This window comes from Galeopterus variegatus, unplaced genomic scaffold (assembly GCF_000696425.1).
Source record: "Galeopterus variegatus unplaced genomic scaffold, G_variegatus-3.0.2 Scaffold154, whole genome shotgun sequence".
Taxonomy (NCBI): Eukaryota; Metazoa; Chordata; class Mammalia; order Dermoptera; family Cynocephalidae; genus Galeopterus; species Galeopterus variegatus.
In genome coordinates, this window is record NW_007726265.1 from 144,298 (window position 1) to 167,146 (window position 22,849).

Below are 22,849 nucleotides of genomic sequence, written 5' to 3' on the forward strand. Positions count from 1 at the left end.
AAAAAAAAAAAAAAAAAAAAAAAAAAAAAAAAAAAAAAAAAAAGTTCAAGGAAATGGGCCGGCCCGGTGGCTCACTCGGTAGAGGGCAGTGCTTGGGAGCGCGGTGGCGCTCCCCACTAGGGTTCGGATCCCATATAGAGACCGTCCGCTCACTGGTTGAGCGTGGTGCGGGCGTGACACCGAGGGTTGCGATCCCGTTACCAGTCATTACCAGTCACGAAAAAAGACAAAAATGAAAAAAAAAAAAGTTCAAGGAAAGATTCATATTATCTTTAAATTCTATTTTTCCACAAACTTTCTTTCTTTTTTTTTTTCCCTTTTTGTCTTTTTTTCATGTCCGGCAACGGATCGCAACCCTCAGTGTCGCACCCGCACCGGACCGGACCAGCAACGGGATCGCAACCCTCGGTGTTGCGCCCGCACCTCACTCAGCCAGTGAGTGGGAACCAGTCTGTATGTGGGATCCGAACCCTCGGCGGGAGCACCACCACACTCCAAAGCGGCGCACTGTAGCAGTGCGCCACCAGGCCGGCCCCTCCACAAACTTTCTGAAGTACCCTCATATATATATTCATATTAGTGCAGAGATTTGCTTCATTCAGTTTAAAAGGTGCATAGTATAATCAGCACCAGCACCGTCATAAACATTCTTGTGTGCCTTCTAGTGCTTTTGCAAGTACATATACACAAGGTAAATTCCTAGAAGTGGAGTTGCCAGTTCAAAGGATGTGTGAATTTTAAATTTTGTTCATTTTTTTTTTTCTTTTTGGTGGCTGGCCATTCCAGGGATCTGAACCCCTGACCTTGGGGTTATAACACCTTGCTCTAACCAACTGAGCTAACCGGCCAGCCCCCTAAATGTTGATAATTTCATTAAACTGCCTTCATAAAAATGGCTGAACCAACCTAGAATCCTACTAACATTGCGTTCTTGTTTCCTCACATCTTTTCTAGCTCTGTATATGATAACTGTGAAACCTTAAAAATAGGTTCTCCTATTCCAACCCATTTTAATCAGAATCTCCTGGAGTAAAACCTGAGCATCAGTTTTTTAAGAAGCTCATCAGGTGAAACAGATATGCAGCACATTCTTTTCAGTCTTCTAATTCACTCATTCAACAAATAGTTACTGCAAATCCTACCACGATTAGCCCAAACCTAGCCAACAAACACTTGAATTCTTAAAACAACAACAACAACAACAACAAAAACTTGCTCCAATTTTCCTTCAGAGAATGGGAAGCAGGGGGCAATAACCACATAGTCCATATAGCCTGACCTAGTGGGCACTAGGAGGCTGATCTCTGCTTGCTTTGGGAACAAGGCTGCTTATCGCCCCTAATTTGAAGTAGCTTCAAATTAGACTACTTCTCAATAATTCTTGTTCCAGTAGCACTCTTCGTTACATGTTTTCCTTCTTGATAACTCCTTAACATGATGGAGCAGAGTTGGGAGGTGGCTCAGGGAGAACAGGAGAGTGGAAAGGTCAAGCTAAAGGGTAAGGGGAGGGGATGGAAGCAGAGATTACCTGTCAACCATGGCCCTTTGAAAACTGCGAGAAAAAGGAGTTGTGGATCTGCCTTCATCTACAGAACCTCACTCCCGTACCCTATTCTAGTGGGATACATAGACCTTTATCTTTTGAAAGGAAGTTATCAATTTCTAAGGGAGCTGAGGAGAAGAAAGCTCTACTCTTTTCAAAATGGATCAAAGAAAACATCAAGGGGTTGGGATGGAACGCATATTTGAATACCTACTATGTGTCATAGTCTCCCGCTCCTGTTATTAACTATATCCTTCTGTTCTATCAATGGCTTTTCCCAGTAAATGGTGCACTTCTGGTAAATTGATCTGGAAACCTCATCAAGGGAAACTCCTTCAACCCCAGCCCCTCCTTCCAACTCTGCATACCTCTTCTACTTTTGTCATCTTTTCCACAGACATGTCTATAGACTTGCTTGATATGGTCTTAGAAGACTGGGCAGGCTCACCTTTCTGTTTAGTTCAGTCACCGAGGTTTCAGTAGTCATAGCAACATTTACGCCTGCAACAATGACCCTGGGCCTAAGAGTTGATTCCTCACCTGGCCTGTTGCCCTGGAGACCTAAATCCTGGTTGTCCAGCCTTTTATTAGCAACACAGGCAATTCTATGAGCAAGGGATATAGTCCCTATTTCAGGATTTCTTGTTGGGGTCCTTAAGAGTATCTGCATGGTCCTATGTCCAGGACAGAGACACAGTCCCACCAATTCCCTTGATGTAAATCCTCATGCCCTATACTCTTATTAGAAGGGTCCAGAGAACTTATCATATTCCTGTTGTATTTTCTTTTTGTGTGGCTGCCCGGTACAAGTATCGAACTGTGCACCTTGGTGTCATATGCCTTTTTTTTTTTTAAAAAAAAAGATGACCAGTAAGGGGATCTTAACCCTTGACTTGGTGTTGTCAGCACCACGCTCAGCCAGTGAGCTAACTGGCCATCCCTATATAGGATCCGAACCCAAGGCCTTGATGTTATCAGCACCGCACTCTCCCGAGTGAGCCACGGGCTGGCACCATATGCCTCTTTTATTAAAAGACAACTGTAGGGCCGGCCCGGTGGCGCACTGCTACAGTGCGCCGCTTGGGAGCGTGGCGCTGCTTGGGAGTGCGGCGGCGCTCCCGCCGAGGGTTCGGATCCCACATACAGACCGGTTCCCGCTCACTGGCTGAGTGAGGTGCGGGTGCAACACCGAGGGTTGCGATCCCGTTGCCGGTCCGGTCCGGTGCGGGCGTGACACTGAGGGTTGCGATCTGTTGCCGGACAGGAAAAAAGGAAAAAAAAAAAAAAAGAAAAAAAAAAAAAAGACAACTGTAAAGGAATAAATCACGTACTTTATTTTTTAATACTTCTTTTTATTAAATAACTATAAAGTCAAACCAATGCATTGGCTTGTTAGGGGAAACCACTTCTTCATGCTGTCTCTTACCCTGGAATAGATTATATCATGTATCAGAACATTCCTTTTTATACGATTTATTCACGACAGAGTATGGAATGAAAGTGGAAGGGCAGATCTTTACAAGTCAGGAAAGTTGTGTTAATGATTTAACACATCCCAGTTTAAATGGAGTACCAGGGTAAGTTTCACATACCACCCATTTCCTCACCCAATCTCCCCACCAGTTCCTCTTTTATCAGTCAACACTGAGATGTCCAAACAGTTCCCATCCAGCCATATACAAAGGGTTACACATGGAAGACACCTCACTCCAAGTCTCACCTTTGAGATTAAATAGCCTGGAACAGGGCAAGAGAACTATGGCCAAAACCAAGTGAGATTTTTAATGAAGCTCTGGCATAACATGAAGAATAACATCTAAATTGAAATCCAGAAAAGAGTGCTACTGGGGAAAAATAAAATCTTAGCTGATGTTCTAAAAATGCCCATAAGAAAGGGTTGGGGAATGACCCTCTAGGCACAAGCTCTAAGAACTCTGGACACAATGGGAACTTCAGCTGATAACAGTCTGGGCCTGCTGAGCCAGATGTCCTGAGAGCTGTCCAGCAAGCAGCCTGTCTTGCACACTGTGTCTGTCTGGCTCAGTCCACAGTGAGAGTCCTTCAGCTCCATCACAGAGTACTCTCCAATGTGTTGTAGTTATCCTTAAAGCTCTTCAATTCGAGGAAGTGCTTGGCACGTTTACTCTTCTGACTGGAGGGGAGGTATGTCACCTGGATGGTTGTTGGGGAGACTTCAGGGGACTGAGTTAGGTCTTTGGCTGCTGACTGGTGTTGTCGCTGAGAGCTCCCAATTCGTGCTTTGACCCTGAAGATACAGAGGGGGGAGGTCATGGAGAGAAAGAGGACTAGTGGATACATTCAGGGCTTATCCCATCCTATAAATACAGCTGTAGCCACAAATGGTCTCTGTCTTATCTTGTAAACTAGTTACTAAAATCCTATTTGGTAGCTTGGAAATAACAGAGAAACCGATTACCTACTGAGTCCTTGCCTCTGGCTCAAGCTTTTCTTCATCTCACTATGCTTAAAGAAAACTTTAACTCTCCCGATTCACCTAATGTGTATATGCAGCTAACATACTGCCAGTCCAAATGGAGTCTCTTGAAAACCAAATACCAAAAAATAAGCCTAGAAGCAGCTATTGGGTACTTACCACATGTTAGAACATTATACTTTGTGCTTTACCAGTACTTAATTTACCAGCATCCCCATTATCTCCTATACTGTCATATCACCATGTTTTGCAGGTTAGGAAACTGAAGGTCCAACAATAACTTGCATGAGGTCACAAAGCTAGTAAGTAACAAACCTGGGACTCAAACCTAAGTTTGTCAGATTTCATAAAACCTTTCCGGAAACTAGAAATCAAAAAGACAGATTTTTTTTTTTTTTTTTGTCCTTTTTTGAGACCGGCCGCACCGCGCTCAGCCAATGAACGCTGTGAGCGCACTGGTCATCCCTATATAGGATCCGAACCCACGGCGGGAGCGCTGCTGTGCTCCCAGCGCCGCACTCTCCCCAGTGCGCCACGGGCTCGGCATGGACCTTTTGTCTTTAGGAGCAAGGTAACTCACTTTTAGGGACAGTGAGAAGACAGGATAGTATATCCCTTACCTCTTGAAAAAGAGCCATATTCAACACAGCAGAAAACAGATGTATTCTTTTTATGGCTAGTAACTAATATTTTTATTCTAGATTGGCTTTCCTTCTTTAACATTTCCATAAACAACATAACAAAACTATGTTAGTATATACTTAAAGCATTCCCAAACAAAAGTCATGATTCCTCTCCTAGAACACAAATGCTCAACAGTTGCCTCTACTGTGATGCCCTTTGTTTCAGAGAGGGTTACTAATGTTTTAAGTAGTAATAAAAATGAGTGGCATTTAATTCTTACTTTCATCACACCAAATCACAAAAGGAAGACACTGGGACTCTGGAACAGACAGAATCTCTGTCTGCTGAAAAACTTTATTCTCTTTGCTAGGCTATATCAACTGACATTTTATTGGGCTGGACAAAAAAAAAGATGGGACACGAAAGTAGGAGAGGCTTCTCTTATTAGGTTGTATAGTAGCATTTGCTTTCTAATGTGAGCAAGAGGCAGTTCTAATAGCCTAGAACATGACAGCTTTTGTGGTATTATTGATTTTGTTCATATTGCTATACAAAGATCATTTCACTGTGGGAAAAGTCCATCACTACTGTATTATCTAACCAGCCCCCTTTGACGTGTTGCCCTCCAAACTCACACGGTAGCCAGTTCACTCAGGGCCTCCTCATAGAGCAGGTACTCATTCTGGCCAAAGACCTTAGGAAAGAGAAAGGAACAGTGAGGATCTCTCAGTTTGGGATATCCCTTTAGTCCCTTGAAAGAAAAATTGCCCATCCAGCTTACCCCTGTTCCATAGCGGGCTGTCTCATAGCCATCCAATAGGGTATCAATGAGGGACTTGCGCACACCCTTGAAAGGAGAACCAGTGTTTCGCAGATCTAGCAGGTAGGAGCGGAAATTCTTTCCCATTAAGGAACGTGGATGCCGGCCTTCAGCATGAAATGGGATCTCTGAGGAGATAACAGCACATGATATCCTTCTCCCATTCTTTAGTCTTTCTAGTTAACTTCCCAAACTTAGAAATAGGTCTAATGAAATGAGTGAGTTGAGCTGGAGGGAAATTCTAACAGAATCAAGAAGATCAGAGGTATAGAGCTGTGCTTCAGTGGTCATTTGGTGGTGGCAAAACAACTGTAAGCTATACCAATGATACAACAGTGTCATCATCCTTTCTACTGTCTTACTTACCCATTCTGGCTTTATGATATAAACTATGTTTTGGTAGAGACAGAACATATATGACAAGTGATCAGAGAATGGAAAAAATTCAAGAAAAAGTGAAAAAGCAGATGTCACCTGTCTTTTAGGGAAAAGCAAGCAAATTATCACCATCCAATTAATGAAACTAAAGGTCTCAAGAGAGAAATTTAAAAAAACAAAAAAACCCCGCCAGACTTTTTGAGAATGACCTGCCTACATCATTTCCTTAGGCAAAAGAGTAACCTAGTACTCTCAAAACTCTAAGAAATTCCTACTAGTCAAGAATGTGCAGAAAGGACAAATCCTAACACATAAAATGAGTTCATCGCTCTGTTCCCTAGGTGAGATTTCAGGATCCTAGAATAGATCCTGTCGGGTAGCCCTTACCAGAGGCACGAATGGCATCCAGAGCTTTCATCCTGTACAGATAGTTGTAGCAACCTGTTGAGAAAAACACTGGTTTCAGGCATAACCCTCAAAAGAGTCCCTAAACTCCAGCAGGCTGATAAGCTACATCCCTGCATCTGGTACATATCCAATAACTGAGGAATGAGTGAGGTTTTGCACAACTGTTGACAACACTTGAGAGCAAAGGCATTCTGTGCTGGTGGGACTCCTCACTGAAGCACCCTCCAAGAGCTTGCCACATACTTTGATTGCCCTGGGTTTCGAGCTGTAGCAATCTAGCATCATCATCTGCAAGAAGCTGGGGTTCATACTTGATATCCTGAACCCTGGATAGTCGAATATCAATCTCCTCTTTCAAGTCCTGTTCACAGAGAGAAAAGAATACACAATCACTTAACCTGCACTCTGCTTCCCACCAATCTAGAAATAGGGCAGAGCACATGAACAACTAAGACAAGAGAAGCAGAGAAAATGCTCATGTATTTAATGAAATTGTCAGATAAGACACAAGGATAAAGCTTGGGTTCTCTAATAACCTCTCCAAGCTGTATTATCTCTAGATATTTTAACTTGCCTGAATTCCTTCAAGCTCTACAGCATCAATATTATTTTTCTTTTCTGGTGGCTGGCCGGTACAGGGACCAACCCCTTGGACCTTGATGTTATCAGCACCATTCTCTAACCAGCTAAGTTAACAGGCCAGCTCTTAGCATCAAAATTATTTGACTTTAAATTGGACTTAGAAGAATCTTGGTTAGGTGTTATAAAGAACTTCTTGAGTTGAGAAAAAGCAGACACCAACTGGAAGTCATAATCTACTCTAATAAAATTTGGTGAGGAGGAGGCCTGTATATAGTCTTTAATAATTTGGGGACTATCCTAACTGGTGGACAATAAAACTTCTAGAGGCCACTTTAAAGAAAATTAAAGCATATTTAATTTTTATTTATATTTATTTATTTAAGGCCCCCTAATTTATAAAGTAGGTAATTCTCATCCATGGCATAATTTTAAAAAGTACCAGCCAGCCACCAAAAAAAGCCAAAAACCAAAACAAAACAAAAAGGTACTAAAGGGGGCCGGCCCGTGGCTCACTCGGGAGAGTGTGGTGCTGATAACACCAAGGCCTCAGGTTCGGATCCCATATAGGGATGGCCGGTTTGCTCACTGGGTGAGTGTGGTGCTAACAACACCAAGTCGAGGGTTAAGATCCCCTTACCGGTCATCTTTTTAAAAAAAAAAAAAAAAAAAAGGTACTAAAGGTACACCCATCACTTAACCAGAAGCAACCACTATTACGTTTCATATCCATTTCTCTGACCTAAAACGGTTGCCAGACACTCAGGAAATATTTTGTTGTAACTTTTTAGAAAACTTCCACTGTGAAATATATAATACACAGAATATAGTTAACACCAGTATCCAATATCCAGTTTATAAAATGGAATGCTACCAATGTCCTGTGCGTTAATCCTTGATTGATGCCCTACCCCAAACCTTAATTTGTCAACAGACCTCTTATTCTTCACCACAAATGGAAAAATATTTTATAAATTTCTCCAAACTGTTTTTAAGTAAACCTTATTGAGATCGAATTTACATATACCTCAGTCAAGATAAAGAATATTTCCATCACCCCAGAATGTCCCCTCATACTACTTTAAAGTCAATCTCCCCACATAGCTCCATGATGTGCTCTCTTCTATAGTTCTGCCTGTTCTAGAATCTCATATAAATAGAATGGTATCATATGGTACATATTCTTTTGGCTTTTTTCACTGAGTATGTTTTTGAGATTCATTTGTGTCCACATACTGACCTTCAGTTTATTTTCACTCCTTGTAATATTCTAGAACATATCACTATATATCCATTTTATTTTAAAAATCTTATTATTTTTTTGCAGCTGGCCAGTAAGGGGATCCAAACCCTTGGTATTTATCTATTTTAAAGTGGACATTTGTGTTAACGGTTTCTTTTTTAAATACTGCAAACAATGCTGCTATGTATATTTTCGTAAATATCACTTGGTACACATTGGCAAAAATTTCTTGATGGTAAGAGTGGAACTGCTGGGCCATGGATTAGGTACATGTGCAATATTACCAGATAACACCCATTTATTTTCCAAAGTGGTTTTACTAATTTATACTTCCACCAGCAATGGATGAGAATTTAGATAAGAGAATTTTTTTAAAGCTAAGAGAATCTTGATCTCATGTAGTCCAGTGAGCCTCTAAATAGCCAAAGATTTGACTGGCTAATGATGTACTGGACACCAACCCTATGTCCCTCTCATGAGAGGCAGGTGGAAGGAGTACTGTTGAGGGTTCATGCCGTGACATCCTTCTTGAGCCTTTTCACCTAATATGTCACCTAAGAACAAGGAGGGGAAGAGTTAAAAGCACTGGTTAATAAAAGAATACTGCTCTAGGAATTGAGAGAATCAAGTACTAGTTCTAGCTCTCCCACTAACCTGCTTTTCATTCAACAAATTATTGAGTACCTATTTTATGTAGGTCCTGGCTTTCTGGTGAACAAAATGGGTATGGTGTGTGCATTCTTGAAACTTACAGTCTAGAGAAGCTTGTAACAAACAAACAGATGAAAATAAAAGAAAAATTATGGTAAATGCTATGAAGAAACAAATCAGGATACTATGAGAAAATAAAGAGACGGGGTACTTACTTTAAAATAAGTAATAAACATTTCCTCTTTTGAGGAAGTAACATTTAAGCTAAGATCTAAAGAATGAATGAGCTAGCCAAGTGAAGACCATTCCAGGTCACTGTAATAGCATGTGCAAAGGTGGGAAATTTAACTGATGGAACTGGATCTCAGTGATAGAGGGAGAACCATAAAAAAGGAGGAAAGGGAAGCAGGTGTCTTTTACTGAGAAGTGAAGATGAAGCAGCTGGACGGGATTGGCAGTGGGACATCAAAAGTTCTGATTTAGACATGTTAAGTTTGAGATGCCTGTTAGAAATCTAAATGGAAATGTCAGGTAGGTAGTTGGATGTCTAAGTATGAAAAACAGGAAAGAAGTTTGGGATAGAGATAAAATTTCATCTGTAGATACTTAAAGCCAAGGAAAGGCAGATAATCACCTAAGGACAGAGTATAGACAAATGTTAAGAAACCATTAGGTTATTCACTTTCTATACGTCCTCGGTAAGTTGCTTCCTTTTCTTGGGCTTGTTTGTAACACGAATGGGGGAACTAGATGATTTATGGGGCTATGATAAGTCTGCAAAGTTCTCATTGCTCTGGGGCTAACTGTAACCACTCCAACCCCATCCTAAGACAAAATCAAACAAAAAACACTGGGTAATTTAAGATGTACTGGGAAACATCTTAAGACAGAGTTGGGAACTTCAATCGAAGCTCTTCACCCCGCAGATGCAAAAACTGAAGTTCCTGGGTAAGCTACATGCTGTGCCACAGCAGTAAGCAGGTAAGCCAAATCCCAAGGCTGGCAGCTACTGCTGAACTTAATAAGTACGAAGATAATTGGACAACGAAACACGGGAATCAAGGTAATCTCTAAAGGCAGAGGAAATCTCATTCTTGTCCTTTAAAAAGCTGGAGAACCAGGTTTATTTCATGCTCTAAGGACCTACCTTGGGGGCATTGTGTCCCACAGGGACATGAGGTCCCCTCCGAGATTTCATTGCAAAGCGCATGATTTGCCTCTTCACAAAAATAAATAGCAGTACAAACACCTGTCCAAAAAGATATGAAAAATAAAGAACCTTTAATAAAAGTACAGTTAAAAAAAAAAAAGGCATGCCTTTATTCCAAATCCTCAGATTCGGGCTCTCCAGGACACTTCGGAGTAAAACTTGGGGCAAAGCAAGGCCATCAAAGATGGAGGTGGATCTAGGGAAGCCAGTAGTGGTAAGTAGTGGTGGGGGTCTGTGTCCCAGGGTTGAGAGAGAGGGTTGTCATCCAGGGGCAGGTCGGTCCGGGTCGGCAACTTAAAGCTCCCAGGTACTCCTGAAATAGGAGTCTAGGCCCAGAAAAACCACAGGTAAGTGAAAGATGAAGAGAGGGAAGAGCGCAACAGGAGGGTCTCCATTGGGTCAGACACGACAGCAGGAACGGGGTGGGGGATCTCCTCACCAGGCTCCCGTAGGCCATCACCAGCACGACATTCACCCCGGACAGCCAGTTACTGCCGGACGCCATGGCCTCCCTACCCTGAGCAGAACCGCTCGGGTTTACCCCGCTGCCCTTCCTCCTCAGTCCAGGCTCCGCCGAAGCAATGGCGCCTGGGTTCTCTGGAATTCCCCGGCCATTTCCTTACGGGAAAGGACCAAGCCAGACCCGGCCTGAAAACATGGCGGATAAGGGGGCTACAAAAAGAGAACGTCGCCTTCCCGCTTCCCCCCAACACGTGACTCAGGCCGGCAATGGCACCCGGGAGTGGCGCGTGCAGAGTCGCCGAACTACGCCAGTGAAAGGAAGCGGAGGCCACCCGTGCGTCACGTGGCGGAGGCAGAGCCGCCGTGAAGAAGGCGGGCGGAGCCGGAGTGAGGTGTCTCGTGGCGAGGCGGCACGCGCACGCTTGCGTGCGCGTCCCTGTTCGCATCACGTGCTGGGGGACGCAGGAAGGCAAGTGGGAGGGGGAAGGCGCGAGAACGAGCGCGAGAGGGAAAAGGAGGGAGGGGGGTGGGGAGGAGGGAATCTTATATCACGTGACAGGGGCGGCGCGGCCCGGGGTGTCAGTGTGGAGGAGACTGAGGTAAAGTTGGGAGCGCAGCGGCGTTGGCGGCGGCGGCGGCGGCAGCGGCAGCGCGGCGGGGCCGGGTATTGTCCGCGGCCCCTTTAAATCCGCGATCCCCCTTCTACCCTCCCTCCTTTCTCCCCTACCCCCTCCGTATCCTCCTCCCTCGGTAGGCCCCCCCGCACTGTATGTTTCCCCATTGTACACCCCCACCCAGTCAGGCGAGCCCTGGAGTCCCCCCCCCAGCAGTCGGCCGCCGGAGGGTTTGTTTATGGTTGGGTTCGCGGCCTAGTGGGCCGCGCCAGAGCCGGGGCCTCGATTTGGGAGCGTGGCCGGGGCGGGGCTTGGGACAGCCGGAGGGGGGGCATGCGGCTAGAGCCTGAGCGGGGAGAGCGAGAAAGAGCGCGAGCGAGCGAGGCCTGGGCCCTCTGTAGTAGGGCCCTCTCCCTACCCTGGCCTGTGCCGGTGGCGAAGGAGAGGGCCTCCTCCCTTTCCAACCCTCAGCCTGCCTCCTCTGATCCAGATCCGGCCTGGCTTTGGGGGTGGTGGGGGGTGGGGGAAGGAGGGCAATGGGGTGGAACTGCCCCAAACTCCCCCATGTGGCCCTCAGTTTGGAGTGCGGAGGATTAATTTGTTCCGGGTGGGAGGTAGCGAGGCGATTGGCCCCGTGGGCTCCCGATGTGGCGCTGAGCTTCCCATCCTCCACGCGTGGGCTTCCGTCCCCTCTCCGTTTCTAGCCTCTTTGTGAGCTCCTCTTATTATTCTTTCTTCTTTCTCACTGACCCGGCTCTTGGAATATGTTTTTGCTGCTGTGTTTAGCTTCCTCTTGTCTATACTGTAGTTTTGGGTACCCCAAACAATTATGATGTTATTTGGAAAGCTGGACATGGAGGCCGCCGTAGGGTGTGTTACGACTAGGGGACGTCACTAGAGCACTGAGGTATTTGTTCACTCTTTTCATAATGGGATAGGAATTCCAAATTTCTTCAGACCCTTCACCTTATGGACAACCCCTAAATTGCTTTGGAAACTGATGTCACAAACAGGAGACTCCTCCTTTTCCACCATACTTGACATGTAGCCACCTCTGGTGTAGGATGTTGTAGGAAGAAAAACACCACAGTAACAGGCGTTTTTGTTGTTATTGTTAACGTTTTTGCCTTTCACTCTCCATGATTATTAAGTGGAGAAATCCTTTTTTTTTTTATCTCTTCTTCATTCACCTTCCACATCCCCATATCCTGCTTTGGGGATACCTAATGTGACTTTCTGGGAGGTGATGGGGGTTGGTGTCAACCAGAGTTACTAAAGAAAACATTGTGGCTGTGTATGGGTTGATAATACTGCCTTGAAATCCCACGCCATTATTCTTAAAGATTAGACTATCCCCACGATGTTGCCGTTGTGAATGGGAAGTATTGCTGGCATGTAAACTGGTGCTGAAAGGCCTAAAAATGTACCGTTTTGGTTTTTATTTTTAAAGCCCCTCCTTGCTAAGTGTGTCCTAACTGGGAAGTACTCTTAATAGATTCACGGTGGTGGGGAAGGGGATACAGGGGTCGTCATTTAAACAAAGCATCTAGGGAAATTACTTGGCTTTGTTAGGGGTAGCAAGCGTTACCTGCCCAGTCCAGCTTCAGAGTTTTCTGAATTGTGTCTCAAATTAGATTGTAAGCTCCCTGAGGGCAGCAACCAAATCATATTGCTTTTGTATTTCCTGAAGTATTGGACACATAGTAGACACTCAATAAATACTTGTTGCTTATTTTTTTCAGTAAAATTTCTCTGGCTATTTTTTTAAGTAGCTGGTTTTCAAAAAAATGAAACCCTTATTTATTTGCTCTCACACTATTTCCTTGGTCTCCAATACTTCTTATCCCATTTCCCTTAACTATTTTTATTTTCTAAAAAAGAGTAACAAGATTCCTCACCTCCACTGTGATAACTCTGGGTTTGTGTCTCTGCTTGCTACTGAAAGGCTACTAATTCTGTGCCCTCAAGTGCTCCACCTCAGATCACTTACTTTTGTCCTGTTGCTCAATGTTGTTGCTACCTAGGTAGTAAAATTCTTTTAGTCACACATTTCAAAGCTCTTTAAGAGGGAAATGTTAATAGCAAGAGTGTTTTTCTTTCCTGATTATGTGTCTTTCAAGATCACTTTTAAAATATATTTATATCTGGGCCGGCCCGTGGCTCACTCGGGAGAGTGCGGTGCTGATAACACCAAGGCCACGGGTTCGGATCCCATATAGGGATGGCCGGTTAGCTCACTGGGTGAGCGTGGTGCTGACAACACCAAGTCAAGGGTTAAGATCCCCTTACCGGTCATCTTTTAAAAAAATAATAATAATAAAATAAAATATATTTATATGTGACTGGTACAGCATATGTAGTTGTGTGTATAGCTAGTCATGCAGTTTATATTTACAGTATAACTCATTCTCACAAATATCACATGTTGAGTAGAAAGCAGTCAATATTTGTAAGTTGCAGGGTTGGATTGGAAATGACTACTCTGTATTAGAAACTTCATCTTAGGGCCAATTTTAAAACAATAGTTTTCCTCTAGTGTTAACTTGATTTTTTTCCTCATGTTGATTTGGTTGGATTCAGGGGTACTTGGTTAAACAACACTTGGATTTTTTTTGGTAAATTAAGTGTTGAAACTTGACCATAATGCCAGTCTGGGAAAATGGATTACTGTGTAGCAAGTAATCCTGTACTAGCTTGAAATATTTACAGGCCTTTGTGTGCACATGAGTGTGGAGGGAAGAGGTAATGGTTCAAAACTAGCCCTGAAGCTGCCTTAAAAAATCTTCCTTGGTGATAATGTAGAACTCTTAATTCTTAATGACCACATCAAAAAATAAGGACCTATGCAACTTTTTGACGTAAGTTGGTGAAGAATTTATCCACAGGGAAGTCAGCTTTCTTTGTGACATCCAAGAAACAGATGAAATTCACTTCCCTAATAGTTAATCCTTGCATATTTCTTTAGAAGCTTTCCCTGCTTCTTCCTCTAATCCAGCTATGTCTTCTGGGCAGTCTAGAATTACCCTGTATAAAGTTTCATTAACAAAAAAATTAAATATAGAAAAGAAAGATTTATGCTTGTCCTCTTTAGAAGGGAATAAAACTGCAAAATAACCTTATTTTGATCACTCCATTATTTGATGAATATTTTCTTTGTTTACTAAATGCAGCAGCTGTGGTTGCCTTATAAATGAAAGTATGAATGATGAGAACTTGAATTCAGTAGAATCCTTGCTTGTTTGAAGTCTTACAACAAAAACTATGTTCTGGTTTTGGGAAGGGCCTTTCTAGTGTACTGTGTGTCTCTTTAAGGACTCAACTAAGTCATCTTGGTGGCGTTAATTTCTCAAGTTTAAAATGATTTCCTAGAATCTTTCTTCCAAATAAAACTTTGTACTAGATGCGTTTGGTTTGAGACAAATTTGGGATTCCCTGTATATCAAGGTGAGTGGTGGAGTGTAATTGCAATTCTGGTTTCTTGAAAATGTAGAGAAGACCAACAGAACAGCTGTAAAAGCAGGGTGGTGGAATTATTCAGAGAACTGAGATTCTGGACAAAGTCACTGGGGCTAATATATGCTGTGTTGAAGGTTATGGTTAAAAAAAACAAAACAATCCATAGCATGCTGAGAGATGAAACTTGAGGGAGAAAGAGGCTAGACTTGAAATTGTCCTTTCCCAAACAGTGGAGGTCACATGCAACTTAATGTAAAACAGTTGTAAGGCAGGTAAGGCTGTTTTCTTAGGTATATTGAATATAGTATTTTTTAAATTGTCATTTCTTTGGAGTATAGACTAATCCCTTTCCTGGAAGGCTTTTGTTTCCAGGCTTTGCTGATTATCTTTCCTTCTGTCAAAGGGACTTCAGATACTTGCACATATATAGAAGGCTTTTGATTATTAACATTGTTTTGCCTACTATCAAGATAGCTAAACATTACAAAGCTATAGACATTTTTTGTTATAGTAGATTAACAGCCATGGTTCCTTAGGTAATTTATCAAACAATATGTATCAAGAATAGGCAAATCTTGGTTTGTTCTTTGAAGAAATGAAAGTGGTGGTAAAGGTGCTGTTGAAAGAGAGGTTAAAAACACATTTTGCCTACATTTAACACCTAAACTTTTTTTTCCCTAATCTTTCAGTATTCTACCTTGTAAATACTGTTATTTGTATATACTGTAAATGATGACGTCGGTGGGCACTAACCGAGCCCGGGGAAACTGGGAACAACCTCAAAACCAAAACCAGACACAGCACAAGCAGCGACCACAGGTAAAGAACCCAGGGGATATGGATCCATGGGTAGCATTGCTAATTGATAATGGTTTCCATACAATATAGCATCATTCTGTGCTTTGGATTGTTGATTTAGGCTCCTTATTTATTTGTTTGCTTATTTATCTATTTATTTTTGCGGCTGGCTGGGACAGGGATCCAAACCCTTGACCTTGGTGTTATCAACACTGCACTCTAAACAACTGAGCTCTCCGGCCAGCTTTAGGTTCCTTTTTCTTGTTTTCTAGTCCTTGGCTCTTTTTTTACTTAGGGCTTGATCTGTTAAGGACATGCTGTTATGCAGAATGCCTACTTTTTTGTTCTTTAATAATGCGTTATGAGGCTGAGTGCCGTATTATGGGTCCTGTGACTTATATCTCTAAGATAGCATTTCCCTTCTCATCTGAGCCATTTTAACAGTACATTTCTTATTTCCTAGACCTTCCACCTTGACATTTCTCTAGCCAACCTTTATCTCGACACCTTTCCCCTTCTAGACTTTCTCCTTTGTTTCTCTTTTCCCTGACTTGTCTTTTATCATCTTCTCTGGTATCATGTTGGCCGTACCTGAATTTTCTTTTCTCATGTGGAGCTGGTATCTTCATTATGTTCATTCAAAATTAACAAATGAGACACCTTACAGCATTTCTCAGTTTTAAATTTTAAGGAGTCAATTAACCTCTTAGGTATTAAGTTTGATTTAGATACAGTCTGTTTTCCATAACCAGTTTGGTGTTGGTTGATAACTAATATAAATGAATTAGTTACATTTGCCTATGGTCATGTAATTGACTAGGTAAGATTCTGGGACTTACCCTTTATGCATTTTTTCACTTCTATTTCCAAGTAAATTTCTAGTAAAATTTTAATACTAAATCTCAATTGGGGTAGTAAAATTCCTGGTATCTTAATATATGCTAGATACGCAAAAGATATGTAGAGGCTATCCTCATACTAAACTTTATTCTCAGCCTTGGGAATAAGAAGATGGCATTGGTAATTACAGAAATAAAGACAGGGTTTACACATGACTTTGCAAATATTCTAATGTGAATTAAGGGGCACATGTTTTAAAGTGGTGCTATGATTCCAGGAAAGCCCCTTTAACTATCAACATTGGTGAAAAGCTCCCTGCTCTTTCTGGGACTGTAAAGTGAAATAGTAACAGCTTTACTTTGTTTTTTGTATTTTGCTGATTTAAGCCTCTTAAATGGTGTTTTATTATTTCATCATTTGTAACAAGGAAAAGGAAACTGGGGTGGTGGGGAGGGTGGAGATTGACTACCTAGGTCCCTCTTATTTCTCCAAACTGTTGCCTCTTGATTATCCTTTCTTGATCTCATCTGAATTCCTAGGCCACTGCAGAACAAATTCGACTTGCACAGATGATTTCGGACCATAATGATGCTGACTTTGAAGAGAAGGTGAAACAAGTGAGTATACCACTAATTTGCTGTAAGCTATGGGAAAAGATATCAGGATTAAAGCATAAATAAATATAGGTGCCCACCAGGATACTTTCTACTGTAGATATAAAAAGAATTGTGACCTGAAGTCAAATAGGTTAGGCTGAAAAATAAGTGCTTTTAGTGTCTGATTTATTATAACCCTTTGGATAGATACTTTGCTCAGAGATGTTTTAAATTAATTTTAACCTCTTGTTTATTGAATGATTTTGTTGATGCCGTTTTATAGCAACTTTGAATGGTTGTGGATCTAGGGAATGTGGAAATTCATGGTATGCTGAAGCCTATGTTTCAGGATTTGATTATCTATTTGATGCTTAATTGTTTTATTTTCTTGTAAATACTTTTTTTTTTTTTTCCTTTTTGTCTTTTTTCGTGTCCGGCAACGGATCGCAACCCTCAGTGTCACGCCCGTACCGGACCGGGACCGGCAACGGGATTGCAACCCTCGGTGTTGCCCCCACACCTCGCTCAGCCAGTGAGCGGGAACCGGTCTGTATGTGGGATCCGAACCCTCGGCAGGAGCACTGCCGTGCTCCCAAGCGGCGCACTATAGCATTGCGCCACCAGGCCAGCCCTCTTGTAAATACTTTTGACCCATCCTTAAACCACAGGTGTTAGTATTTTGCTTTTGAAAACAGATTGCCAAAATTCTACATATTTTGCTTTTTATTTTAAAGATGACCGGTAAGGGGATCTCAACCCTTGGCTTGGTGTTGTCAGCACCACGCTCAGCCAGTGAGCAAACCGGCCATCCCTATATAGGATCCAAACCCGTGGCCCTGGTGCTATCAGCACCGCACTCTACCAAGTGAGCCACAGACCGGCCTACATATTTTGCTTTTTAAGCGTGGTTTCAAATTTGGCTGGTGTCTTCTCCCTTCACCTAACTTCTTCCTTTTGTGGGGAGTACAGGGTTGTTCATGATGGTTGCTGATCTTTCTCTTTCAGTTGATTGATATCACAGGCAAGAACCAGGATGAATGTGTGATTGCTTTGCATGACTGCAATGGAGATGTCAACAGAGCCATCAATGTTCTGCTGGAAGGAAACCCAGACACGGTATGAGTGCTAATAAAGTGTTCTAGAACATGGGTCCCAGGTTGGGAGGTCAGAAGTATTCTAAAAATAGCAAGTGGGGTAACTCACCTTAAAGCAGAGTACCTTATTCTCCAAGTAGAGTAGGGAACTTTCTTGGAGATTGCTGGCTGTTGCAAGTACTAAAAATTTATCTATAAATACATCTTCGTGGGACTAATAGTCATAGAAGAAAACAGGTGAAATCAGTTTTTTCTACTTGGTCTAGAATAAATTGTTCATTCCAGGCTCGTGTCTGTTTTCAAGGCTTCAGTTAATCTGAATTAGAGGTGCTATTTGATAGTCTTACTAATCATCGAATATTTCTGCTTTTTTATTGCTGTTGAACAAAGTCACAAACTATATTTGGTTCTGAATTCAGGACATTCCCACTGATATCAGCTTCACAGCACACAATACCATCTTATTGCCTTAACTTATTTCTGTTAAGGAAGCAGAGAAACTAGCTTTACAGCCTACTTTACAGCTTATGACCAACCCTCAAGGGGCTGGAGGACCTCTTGCCCTAGAATTTAGACAAGTTGTATTCACCTCTTCGTGTCCTTCCCACTTAGAATTCTGTTTTTTTATTTGTCTTTGTACCAGATTGTAAGGCTCTTAAGAACAGGGACACTCCCTTATTAACTTTTGGAATCGTCCTGTAGTGCTACTGTTACTAGAAAACTTTATTTATTTATTTTTTGTCCTTTTTGAGACTGGCCGCACCACGCTCAGCCAGTGAGTGCTGTGAGCGCACCGGTCATACCTATATAGGATCCGAACCCACGGCGGGAGCGCCGCCGTGCTCCCAGTGCCGCACCCTCCCAAGTGTGCCACGGGCTTGGCCCGAAAACTTTATTTTTTTAAAAATGTGCAGTGTATCATTTTGAAATCATTTTCATTTACTTGGTCTTTCATTCTGATAGGTACCAGAGTTCATCCTTTAGAGATATCAACTTTCTGATGTTACAGTGTGACTCACCTCAGCTAAATGTTAAAAGTTGGTCAGTTTCCTTGAGACAATGGGAAATAATAGTAGAAAACATTTTTTAAATCACTGAATTTAAATTTGTGGATTTTTTTCCTTCAAAAGTGTAGTTCTATGTATAACCACCCCCTTCCCCCAAAAAAAGTTTAGTTAGTTTTGACCTTATTTGAAAATTCACTTCCTGGACAATGAAGAGTGCCTTTGGTTCATTTTGGGTTTACTCTAGAATAATTGTCTCAAGATTTTTGGCTTTTTTAAAAGTCTGAATATTTTTTTTGCACAAGTCACATTTTGTCTCACCTTCTAACATCTTTTGTCTAGTGCTATAAGTCTGACTTTCCACAGTATCGAAAGAGAAAACAAGGGGCCGGCCCGGTGGCGCACTGCTACAGTGCGCCGCTTGGGAGCGCGGCGGTGCTCCCGCCGAGGGTTCAGATCCCACATACAGACCGGTTCCGGCTCACTGGCTGAGCGAGGTGCAGGTGCAGCACCGAGGGTTGCGATCCCGTTGCCGGTCCCAGTCCGGTACGGGCGCGACACTGAGGGTTGCAATCCATTGCCGGACATGAAAAAAGACAAAAAGACAAAAAAAAAAAAAAAGAGAGAAAACAAGCTGGACAATGTAGGCTAATGCCACAAATAAACCAGCTACTCATGAAATCAGTGGGAAGCAAAGTCAACTGCCAGGGATGCTGGATGTATTTGTGTAGGTGAGATCATATCAGAAAACTGGCAGGACCTTTGGGAAGATCATAGCAATTCTTTTTCCTTATAGAACCCATCTGGTGCCAGTAGCTGATGTGTACACAGGGGAGGGAGAAAGGTGACGGATTCCTGAAATTTGCCAGGTTTTGAGACATGCTAGTGTAAATTCTAAAAGCTAACTGTTTTGAGTCTAGTTGTGAGAGTTTCTGGTGCAGATTTATTTATTTATTTATTGTCTTTTTCGTGACCGGTAAGGGGATCGCAACCCTTGGTGTGGTGTCACCCACACCGTGCTCAGCCAGTGAGCGCACCGGCCATTCTTATATAGGATCCGAACCCGCGGCGGGAGCGTCGCTTCACTCCCAGCGCTGCACTCTCCCGAGTGCGCCACGGGCTCGGCCCTCTGGTGCAGATTTAGCAACAGGGTTATTATACCTTATGAATTGAAGCTACTGTGAGCATAAAATGATTTACCAACTGTAATGTGGAATGAGCTTGGGTTGGAAGAGTAGGCAGCAAGCAACTCCTGAGTCCTAGGTGGCTACTTCATCTATTTAAAAATTACTGCTTTAGTAAGCTATGTATTGTTGACTCTTTAGAATATGTAGATACACTTTTATAATAATTTTAAATTTCCTTTTTTTTAACTTGAAAGCTTTTTGTTGTGATGAAATGTAGATAAGATTTACCATTTTAACCATCTTTAAGTGTGTAATTCAGTGGCATTCACAATGTGTGCAACTGTGAACACTATCCATTTCCAGAAATTGTTCATCATCATCCTAAACAAGAATTCTGTACCTGTTAAATAATAACTCCCCATCTCTCCTTCCCCCCAACCCCTAGTAACCTCTTCTATTTTCTGTTTTTATGAATTTGCCTGTTTTAGGTACCTCGTGTAAGTGGAATCATGCAGTATTTGTCCTTTTGTGTTTGACTTATTTCACTTAGCTTAATGTTCATCCATATTGTGGCAAGAGTCAAAATTTCATCTTTTTTAAGGCAGAATAGTATTCCACTGTATGTATTTTTTTTTATTTGTTTTATTCATTTATCCATCCATGGACACTTGTAATTATCTGGAAATAAGTTGTAGATATCTTTTTTTTTTTTTTTTTAAGATGACCGGTAAGGGGATTTCAACCCTTGGCTTGGTGTTATCAGCACCGCACTCTCCCGAGTGAGCCACGGGCTGGCCCAAGCTGTAGATCTCATAATACCTTATTTCCTAAATTCTTCAACATGCTTTTCTTTTTTTCTTTTTTAAAAAGATGACCGGTAAGGGGATCTTAACCCTTGACTTGGTGTTGTCAGCACCATGCTCAGCCAGCGAGCAAATCGGCCATCCCTATGTGGGATCCGAACCCGGGGCCTTGGTGTTCTCAACACTGCACTCTCCCGAGTGAGCCACGGGCCAGCCCCAACATGCTTTTCTTTTTTTCTTTTTTAAAAAGATGACCGGTAAGGGGATCTTAACCCTTGACTTGGTGTTGTCAGCACCATGCTCAGCCAGCGAGCAAATCGGCCATCCCTATGTGGGATCCGAACCCGGGGCCTTGGTGTTCTCAACACTGCACTCTCCCGAGTGAGCCACGGGCCAGCCCCAACATGCTTTTCTTGAAGAAGGACACTCTTCTACATGCCATAATACTATTATCAATCGAGAAAATTAATAACAATTTTATATTACTAATACCTGGTCCATGTTCTAGAAAGTTATGAGATGTTAGGCAGGTGTCATTGAGCAACAGGGACATAGTTGATTGAGTTAGATGGTAACTAAGATAGTAAAGATCTGATACTCTCGGTGTTTGTCCTGGAACTTTTGTTTGTACAGATCTCTGCAAAAATAATGTGTAGATCAAGGTGTGCATGTTTTTAAAACTTTAAATTTATAAAGCTTATTTTCCTAAGGAGTGAGTGTTTTACAAGGGCATTTAGTTTACTTTCCTTACCCCAAATTTTCCCTCCGACAATTTGGAAGTATCATAGATATATATTCTGCTTTGGGGAAAGTTAAATAGGATTATATCAGTTTAGGAAGCATAGGGAGAAGGGTAAAACCTGGATGGAAGCATTCCTTTAATCAGTATGTCTCAGGGCCAGGGCTGCAACTTCTGTTTGGTCATCTTTTAAATGAAGTAAGTGAGAGAGAGAGAGAGAGAGAGAGAGAGAGAGAGAGAGAGAGAGAGAGAGAGAGAGAATGTGTGTGTGTGTGTGTTTTCTTCTGCATTTATGGGTCGCTTGATTAGAGAATATGCACAAGAACCAAATGCTGCTCATTCGTCCTGAATTCATGGGTAACTTTTAGAAACTTTGAGTTTTCTTTTTTGCTTTATTTGATGAGAATAAGATTATAAAGAATTGAGTCACTGAATCCAAAGGGAATTAATTTTTCCAGCCCAGGAAACCACTTGAAAGATAGGGACCATTAACTAGGTCCTTTGACTAACATGCTGAGTGACTGAATTGGATAGAGAACTTGGTAATCCTTTTGGAAGTAATCTCTACTATCCATTACCTATAAGCACCTCCCCTACAAAAAGGACTTTAATATTGGCAGTGATAGGTATAAAGTTTGTTTTGGATTTCTGTCTGTACCCTCCATTTAAACAGAGAAGTAAACTAATGGAAGCATCTTAGACATAGATGCTGAGAGGAGAGTGGTTAAATCAATCAGTTGTTCTAGCTTACATCTCTGTGTTCTGATAGCATTCTATATTGATTGGACATGAATGCTCTATCCTCTTTAGCATTCCTGGGAGATGGTCGGGAAGAAGAAGGGAGTCTCGGGACAGAAGGATGGTGGCCAGATGGAATCCAATGAGGAAGGCAAAGAAAGTCGAGACCGGGACAGAGACTATAGTCGGCGACGTGGTGGGCCACCAAGACGGGGGCGAGGTGCCAGCCGTGGACGAGAGTGTATGCATGGGGCTTTATCAAAACCAACTGTGGGTCAGTAATGTCTAGACTCCAGGGATGTGTCAGGGCCCTGCTAGGCGGGACCCAGGAACCATTATATCACCCTTTTGCTTTTCTCGCCATCATCTCTTCTGAGATCTTGGCATCTCTTGCAAGTAGCCTTTTCTGGCAACAGCCACCAGCTTGGCATAAAATTATCCTGTAGTCATTTGTAAAGTTATTTGACTTATAGCTCTCTTTTGTGGCTCATCACCATTTACCTAGTCACCCTCATGTTCCATCCTTCTACCTCATTTTCTCTAATTTGTTTTTTTGTCTCCCTGACACTATATTACATATCATTTCTACATTTGTATATATCAATTGACTCTGCTCTGGCCATCTGTGGTGGCTTTTTTTTTTTTTTTTTTTTTTTTTTTTTTTTTT

General features: G+C 42.2%; 3 protein-coding genes across 12 annotated transcripts in view; 1 reads left to right on the forward strand and 2 right to left on the reverse strand.

Annotated features, from left to right (window-relative positions):
* Positions 1 to 1,944, reverse strand: part of LOC103607992 (chromosome unknown open reading frame, human C1orf189) — a 4,766-nt gene extending 2,822 nt beyond the window's left edge. The window contains 1 exon segment of the mRNA XM_008592440.1: positions 1,903 to 1,944. Within this exon segment, the coding sequence (XP_008590662.1) occupies positions 1,903 to 1,944 (42 nt within the window).
* Positions 1,945 to 2,854: 910 nt separating this feature from the next.
* Positions 2,855 to 10,793, reverse strand: LOC103608001 (chromosome unknown open reading frame, human C1orf43). 2 transcript variants are annotated; one of them, XM_008592452.1, is made up of 7 exons: positions 10,351 to 10,793; positions 9,849 to 9,950; positions 6,472 to 6,589; positions 6,208 to 6,261; positions 5,404 to 5,570; positions 5,258 to 5,316; positions 2,855 to 3,809 (listed from the first exon to the last, which is right to left on the reverse strand). In XM_008592452.1, the coding sequence occupies exons 1-7, from the start codon at positions 10,414 to 10,416 to the stop codon at positions 3,614 to 3,616; spliced, it is 762 nt and encodes a 253-aa protein (XP_008590674.1). In that variant the 5' UTR covers positions 10,417 to 10,793; the 3' UTR covers positions 2,855 to 3,613. The 2 variants fall into 2 exon arrangements, with proteins under 2 accessions (XP_008590674.1, XP_008590680.1); XM_008592458.1 differs by lacking the exon at positions 9,849 to 9,950.
* Positions 10,794 to 10,844: 51 nt separating this feature from the next.
* The window catches only part of UBAP2L (ubiquitin associated protein 2-like), a 43,175-nt gene continuing 31,170 nt past the window's right edge, over positions 10,845 to 22,849 (forward strand). For 3 of the 9 annotated variants that reach the window (XM_008592489.1, XM_008592466.1, XM_008592485.1), the window contains exons 1-5: positions 10,845 to 10,972; positions 15,133 to 15,262; positions 16,621 to 16,698; positions 17,683 to 17,793; positions 22,255 to 22,456. In XM_008592489.1, the coding sequence (XP_008590711.1) occupies positions 15,173 to 15,262; positions 16,621 to 16,698; positions 17,683 to 17,793; positions 22,255 to 22,456 (481 nt within the window). In that variant the 5' untranslated portion in view covers positions 10,845 to 10,972; positions 15,133 to 15,172. Of the gene's footprint in view, positions 10,973 to 14,150; positions 15,263 to 16,620; positions 16,699 to 17,682; positions 17,794 to 22,254; positions 22,457 to 22,849 lie in introns of those variants that run through there. The other 6 variants (XM_008592509.1, XM_008592516.1, XM_008592473.1 and 3 more) reach the window with 6 other exon arrangements.